The sequence below is a fragment of the Phyllopteryx taeniolatus genome, chromosome 14, assembly GCF_024500385.1.
Source record: "Phyllopteryx taeniolatus isolate TA_2022b chromosome 14, UOR_Ptae_1.2, whole genome shotgun sequence".
NCBI lineage: Eukaryota > Metazoa > Chordata > Actinopteri > Syngnathiformes > Syngnathidae > Phyllopteryx > Phyllopteryx taeniolatus.
In genome coordinates this window covers 8,835,290-8,843,248 of record NC_084515.1, presented here as the reverse complement: position 1 = coordinate 8,843,248, position 7,959 = coordinate 8,835,290, and the positions used below count along the sequence as shown (strand labels likewise).

Here is a 7,959-nt window from a genome sequence, read left to right as displayed (position 1 = left end):
CATGCATGTGTCTTTTTGTTGTCAATGTAGGGCAGCCTTTGCTGTCATAATGTGTGTGTGCGTGAGCAGCATCCCACGCTGCCTTTGGGGTGACCTTGTGACATCAGTTCTGGAACAGCTCCATAGAGGCTCATGTGTGACAGATGTAAGGTTACGCTGATGGTGCCCACGAGACCGCCTGCTTTGCTATCTCGGTCACGACTGAAAATGACAGGAAATTAACCCTCTGACGAACATTGATACTGAAATGTAACATGTTAAGCGGAGTACAGTATCCATCCATTTCAACACCGCTTATCCTGGTTAGGGTCGCGGAACGCTGGAGCCTATCCCAGCTGACTTCGGGCGAAAGGCGGACTACACCCTGAACTGGTCGCCAGTCAGTCGCAGGGCACATATAGACACGGACAACCATTCGCACTCACGTTCACACCGTCACTGAGTGGGAAGTGAACCCACGCTGCCTGCACCAAAGTCAGGCGAGTGTACCACTACACCATCAGTGACTCGCAGAGTACAGTAATTCCCCACAATTCTTTGGCTGTGTCCTAAGATGCCACAAACTGGTGCCAAACTGCTGTCTAAATAGGAATTATGGTGAGACTGTAAGACTCACAGAAAGGCACGGAAGTGAAAATGTATTCCCGAACATCCCATCAACATGTTTAACATTTACAATTGAAAGGGAAAATCACTCTTAAAGGGTGAGTTTGTGGTGTTAGAACTGCTAGCAAGATTTGAATGTAACCTCACTTCACTAATCCCTCACCCCCTCAATTCTCTCACCGAAGAAGTGCCCCTCATTCATTTGTTTAAAGCAGTAGTTGGGAAACCTTTTACACCAAGTAAAACTTGGGGGGGGGGGGGGAATTACCTTACAAGTACCACCATCATCACAACAAAAATACTGAGGCGTGGTACGCCCAAGTTTTTATCAAAAAACAAGATTATTCTTAAAATTACTTAAAATTAGAGAGGAGGATGCAGGAGATAGGCTCACATGGAAAAGGATGACACGCTGTGGCGACCCCTAATCGGACAAGTCGAAAGGAAAAGATTATTAATGGATTTAAAGAAAATACAAACCTACATGGCCCTGTGTGGAAAAAGTCATTGCCCCACCCCTGTTAAAACATAACTGTGGTTTGTCATACTGTACCTGAGTTCAATTTCTCTAGCCACACCCAGGCCTGATAGTGCCACACCTGTTCTCAATCAAGAAATCACTTAAATAGGACCTGCATAACCAAGTGAAGTAGAACAAAAAATCCTCAAAAGCTAGATATTGTGCTGAGATCTAAAGAAATTCAGAACAAATGAGAAAGAAAGTAACAGTTATATCAGTGTGGAAAAGGTTATAAATCCATTTCTAAATCTTTGGGACTCCAGCAAATCACAGCCATTATCCACAAATGACAAAAACAGAACAGTGGTGAACCTTCCCAGGAGTGGTCGCCCGACCAAAATGACCACAAGCCCGCAGCGACGACTCATCCAAGAGGTCACAAAAGACCCCACAACAACATCCAAAGGACTGCAGGCCTCACTTGCCTCAGTTAAGGTCAGTGTTCATGATTCCACCATAAGAAAGAAACTGGGCAAAAATGGCCTGCTTGGCTGAGTTCCAAGACGAAAACCACTGCTGAGCAAAAAAGAACATTAAGGCTTGTCTCAATTTTGCCGGAAGACATATTGATGATTCCCGAGACTTTTGGGAAAATACTCTGTGGTCTGATGGGTCAAAAGCTGAACTTTTTGGAAGGTGTGTGTCCCATTACATCTGGTGTAAAAGTATTACTGCATTTCAGAAAAAGAACATCACACCAACAGTAAAATATGGTGGTGCTAGTGTGATGGTCTGAGGCTGTTTTGCTGCTTCAGGACCTGGAAGACTTGCTGTGATAAATGGAACCATGAATTCTGCTGTCTACCAAATAATCCTGAAGGAGAATGTCCAGTCATCTGTCCGTGACCTCAGGCAGAAACAAACTTTGGTTCTGCAGCAGGACAATGATCCAAAACACACCAGCAGGTCCACCTCTGAATGGCTGAAAAAAACCTAAATTGAAGACTTTGGAGTGGCCTCGTCAAAAGTCGCATTGAGATGCTGTGGCATGACCTTTAAAAAGGCGGTTCATTCTCGAGACTCCTCCAATGTGGCTGAATTACAACAATTCTGCAAAGACGAGTGGGCTGAAATTCCTCCACAGTGCTGTAAGAGATTCATTCCAAGTTATTGCAAACACTTGATTGCAGTTGTTGCTGCTAAGGGTGGCCCAACTAGTTATTAGGTTTACGGGGCAATCGCTTTTTCACACAGGGCCATGTACAGTGTAGGTTTGGATATTTTTTTTCTCCCTTAATAATAAAAAACCTTTATTTAAAAACTGCATATTGTTTACTTGTTGTCCGACTAACATTTAAATTTGTTTGATGATGGGAAATATTAGTTTGTGACAAACATACAAAAACAAATTATTCAGGAAGTGAGCAAACACTTTTTCATACCACTGTACATAGACCGTTATTCTTTCGAGTACCACTTTACAAGGGAGCCAGGCACTGATATTATGCCTACGTCAGACTACAGAGTTTTAGCCCCGATATTGGCCCAATTAACTATCGCGGGCGATTTCCCAGTATGATTCAACAGAACGTCGGCAAGTTTATGTACAAACATTAGTGCTATCACAAGCTTACTAGGCTACATAACATTTTGTTGCCTGCTGTTGAGCTATATCGTATTACAAATAGAGAACATGCCTCAAACAATCCTTGAATGGACAGCTCAAAACATCCTATCGCGAGCACAATTTTTTTATACTTTTTTTTTTTTCCACAACATTCTCACAGAAATCCATTGTTAGACAACAACTTGTTGCCATGGTAATGGTGGTATCCAGTGGCGGTGAAAAGGTTTTCTGGTCATACCTCCCCGACAGTTTGATTCGACAAGATAAAGTCCACTGATCGTAAAGTACGATGGTATCGGAATACATGTCGCGTAGTGCTGCCACTGTCTGGCCGAGATACGGCAAGATTTTATGGCAGTAGTCTGACATGCAGTCGTGAAAGACCAATTTTGTCTGACACATGCATAATACATCGATCACTCTCTGGTGGACAGAAGAATAAACTGCCATTCAGACCCATACTGTATACCCTCTCGGACCGATACAGTTGTCCAATACAGTGGACACCTGTATAGTCGTGGTTCGATACCAGCGCATCCACCTCACCGCAGATTTATATTTATCCATCCATCCATTTTCTTTACCGCTTATCCTCACTAGGGTCGCGGGCTGCTGGAGCCTATCCCAGCTATCTTTGGGTGGGAGGCAGGGTACACCCTGAACCGGTCGCCAGCAGGGCACATAGAAACAAACAACCATTCGCACTCACATTCACACCTACGGGCAATTTAGAACCTTCAATTAACCTACCACGCATGTTTTTGGGATGTGGGAGGAATCCGGAGTGCCCGGAGAAAACCCACGCAGGCACAGGGAGAACATGCAAACTCCACACAGGCGGGGCCGGGATTTGAACCCTGGTCCCCAGAACTGTGAGGCACATGTGCTAACCAGTCATTCACCGTGCCGGCACATTTTTATTTATTTATTTATTTATTGGGGGGGGGGGGGGGGTGTTAAAATATGTTTCCAATGCAATTCTAATGGGTGTCAATTATCCACAGTTTTTCGCTAGGATCCGGCCTGGTCCCTTTCCCTTGCAAATAGTGGGGGGTCCACATTAGTGAACTTATATTGAATAATAAATACATTTAAAAAGCTGAATTTCAATGAAGGCATTTTCTCACCTTTCTATTACACCCATCCCACACCAACACAGTCACAGCTGAGAATGGAGTAATGATAAATAAATCCACTGTTTGTTCTCACAAGGTGTGAATTATTATTCTCTCTGAGTGCATTCTATGCACTTCGTGAATATGAATATAAAATATAAACCATCAACAATAGGATCCAATTGTTAGTGAAATTTATCCTTTGAGTCAATGCTTGGTCTGAATGAATTCCCACAATAATTCACCTTCAGTTATGCCACACACAAAAAATTAGCCAATATCACTTAATTGGTCTGAAAATTATGATTTCTTCACTACATAACATGCATCTTTGTTCATCTATGTTTTACGCTATAGAACGCTCTTCCACTACCACCACAAATCAGTATTTACACGTCTTGTGGAATTTTTGTTTGGCGTTGCGTTGTGAGATTATTTTAATGTTTTGTTTTTAAAAATTGAAACTAGTGTAGTTCAAAGATCAGTATTGTAACGCATGACCACACCAAAGTGTTACTCACTCGCTCACAATTGAAAACATAACACTTTCTACTCATTACTTTTTCAAGAGAGGCAATGGGGTATGGATATGTAAGTGGCTTGCTTTCATTCTTTCATTTTTTAGTAAAAGACATATTTGCTTATCCAGCATTATGTTTTTGTTTTTTTTTTTGGGGGGGGGGGGTGGGGTTCCATGATGATACGTGTAATGGCATAGCTGTAAAAAATTTTTTTTTACGTATTTGTAAATAACTAGAGCCAAAAGTATGCTGTGATAGAGCCGCACACTCACAGTACGGCAAGCGAGGAAGTCTTGAAAAGCCGTATCCACATTACACTACATTGTCAATTATTGGCATTAGTATAGGGAATTTGCGCCCCGGCTCACTGAATTAACATTTATTTCAAATTTTACCTCTCATCGTACCTCTGCTATTTTTTTTCCCACCGACCGAGAGACTAGAAATATCCGTTTGTAGACATACATACACACCTTTTTATACCTTTATACCTATATCTTTTATACCTTGCGTTCTGGATATACCTGTGCTTAAAGCTATATATACTACTTTTTACGTTATTTATAATTTATGGCAAAAGGCGGAGGACCTGTGCCAGCCCACATTATCATTAGCAATGATGAATGATGGGGGGGGGGGGGCCCACAGACCACCGCCTTCAACCTAGCACCGCCGCTGCCTGCAACATTACTGTACAGTATTTGTGTCCCAAGTGTGCATATTTTATTATGTATTATATATTTATTTTTTATATCCACTGCCATGTCTGGACAAGCCCCCCCCCTCCCCCCTCCCAGCCAAGACGGCCGTGTGTTGACGTTTCTGCGGCTGACGTCTCCTTTAAGAAAGCGGAAGTGAGCCTTGCGGGCTGTGGGCAGGAAATGCCTGGCAAAGCGAGAGCAAGCGTGATCGGCGCTTCTCGGGTGAAGTTGTCGGCGCACTTGCACGAAAATGCGCCTCGGTTGACGTCGCCGCCGTCGTCAGCGTCCAGGGAGCGGCCACCACTCTCGCCCGTGGCCGGGCTTGTGTCACCCGCACGCTCGGTGTGATTCCGCCCGAGGCAGGCAGGCAGGCAGGCAGGCAGGCAGCCTTCCCGGCCTGCTCGCCCAACACACACACCCAAAAAAAAAAGGAGGTATTTCGCTATTTTTCCGCTGTTGTTTTGTTTTTCCCTCCCCCCACTCGCCGGCCATGAGGGAATACAAAGTGGTTGTTTTGGGCTCGGGCGGAGTCGGTAAATCGGCTCTCACGGTTCAGTTCGTGACGGGCTCCTTCATCGAGAAGTACGACCCCACCATCGAGGACTTCTACCGGAAGGAGATCGAGGTGGACTCGTCCCCGTCCGTGCTGGAGATCCTGGACACGGCCGGCACCGAGCAGTTCGCCTCCATGCGGGATCTGTACATCAAGAACGGGCAGGGCTTCATCCTGGTCTACAGTCTGGTCAACCAGCAGAGCTTCCAGGACATCAAGCCTATGAGGGACCAGATCATCCGGGTGAAGAGGTACGAGAGGGTGCCCATGATCCTGGTGGGCAACAAGGTGGACCTGGAGGCCGAGAGAGAGGTGTCCTCCGGGGAAGGCAAGGCCCTGGCCCAGGACTGGAACTGCCCCTTCATGGAAACCTCGGCCAAAAACAAAGCCTCCGTGGATGAACTGTTTGCAGAAATTGTCAGACAGATGAACTACTCAACTGTTCCGGCTGGAGGTGACCAGTGTTGTTCTTGTGTTCTGCTCTAAAAACAAACAAACCACACACAATGGCATAGTTGTGCTTTTTGAGATCATGCCTTTTTACTTTTGAAGTATCTCTACTCACACTGTTGTCTTATAGTTTCGCACAAGTTGACAACAATGGGCGATGTATAATAGTTTGGGTTGCAAAGGGGTGATGGGTAATTGGAAACTTTTCATGAGAACGAAGTAGGAATTGAAGGTAATTTCATCAAATAGAAACATTTTGTTGTGTCGTACAGCCTTTCAAAACAAACGGCTCTCCTTGCCCACACGGGAGGGCATTACCCTGCCATGATTGCGCTTTAAAATTGTGGCATAAAATTGACAAACTCTCAAGCTTTTACTCGTAAAAACTTGCAAGTTGGGGGGGGGCACTTGTAATTTAAGGTAGTCCTTGTACTTGTTTGAAATCTGGTTGTTTTAGACAGAATTATGCTAAAATGTTTTCCCCAACTACAGTGGAGCTCCCGTGATTGGGCTCGGCTCCCTGTCCTGTGCAAATAGTGAAAATCTGCAAATAATTGACGCTCACATGTAACTGCCATTTAAAAAAATATATATATATATATATATATATATACATAATAATTAGAATTGGTGAATTTGTGAATGGTAAACTGCAAATATGTTAATTCCCATGGAAAGTTTCCAGGTTTAAAAATTCCCAGAATTTTGCAACCCTAATAATAGTCTGGAAATGTGTTTACATAACAAAGTACTTGAATGTTTTTGGGACTTTCTCTTTTTTCCAAATATAGCTTTCTTTGTATAATATGACACTTCTCTGGAAACGTGCCTCAGTGGGAATGTCTTTTTGTGAAACCTAAGAGACATGCTTTTTTTGTTTTCTTCTTCTTATGTACTGTTTTAATAATCTCTTGTGCTCAGTGGTGGAGTCAGTGTTATGTCAGTCACTTTTAAGATATTTTTGGGGGTGTGAAAGTCCGTAAAAGCATTGGTTACTGGCCTAGGGATGGGCATTTTGACAATGGGGAACATTTTGTTTCTTTTTAGATATTTTTTATATTATTATTATTATTATTAGAAGTGGCGGCATGGTGATCAGCTGGTTAGCACATCTGCCTCACAGTTCTGAGGACCCGGGTCGAATCCGGCTTCATCTGTGTGGAGTTTGCCTGTTTGCCTGTGGAGTTTTCCTTGCTATGTCAGGTAAATTGAAGACTCAAATTGTCCATAGGTGAAAATGTGAGTATGAATGGCTTTTTGTTTCTTTGTGCCCTGTGATTGGCTGACAACCAGTCCAAGGTGTACTCCACCTTTTGCCCATAGTCAGCTGGGATAGGCTGATGGATGTGATTAGTCAGCAATCAATTCCACACTTCTTTTTTTTTTTTTTTTTTAATCAAGTTAATTCATGGATTATTATGCCCATCCCTAGAATGAAACTTCTCCATTTATTTATATATATATATATATATATATATATATATATATATTACATATTTTTCAACCTTTCCCCCCCCATTTTCCAAGGTGTTGGAAGTGTATTAATGATGGAACTTGGACTTTGTGCACAAGGACCTTTAGTGCGTTGCTGTCGCTGCATGGGGTCACGTCACGATGACCCCATGTCAAGTGCCTTCCCTGCGACTGTGCCAAGTGACGAGCCCTCCTTCCTCTGCAGTGCGTCTCCATGGCAATCAGAACTTTTATTTTTTATTTTTAGCAATTACCTAGTTTTCCCAATCAGGCCCAATGTTGAGGTACTGCAGTGAAGAAGCCATGTGTGATGGTGTTCAGTTGTTTTGTTTTTCCTTGAAGATGTGATGAGAACTTTTTATTGTGATGATTCTAACTTTGGACAAAAATCTGTGATTTTCCTTGTCAGTTTTGAGAGCCTTGTAATACAAAAAAAAGCATTTTATGTACCAA

At 43.2% G+C, this 7,959-nt stretch overlaps 1 protein-coding gene across 1 annotated transcript; it reads left to right on the top strand.

Moving 5' to 3' along the window:
• The first annotated feature begins 5,164 nt into the window (after positions 1–5,164).
• On the top strand, positions 5,165–7,959 carry LOC133489236 (ras-related protein Rap-2b-like). The gene has a single exon (XM_061798112.1). The coding sequence runs from the start codon at positions 5,521–5,523 to the stop codon at positions 6,067–6,069; it is 549 nt and encodes a 182-aa protein (XP_061654096.1). The 5' UTR covers positions 5,165–5,520; the 3' UTR covers positions 6,070–7,959.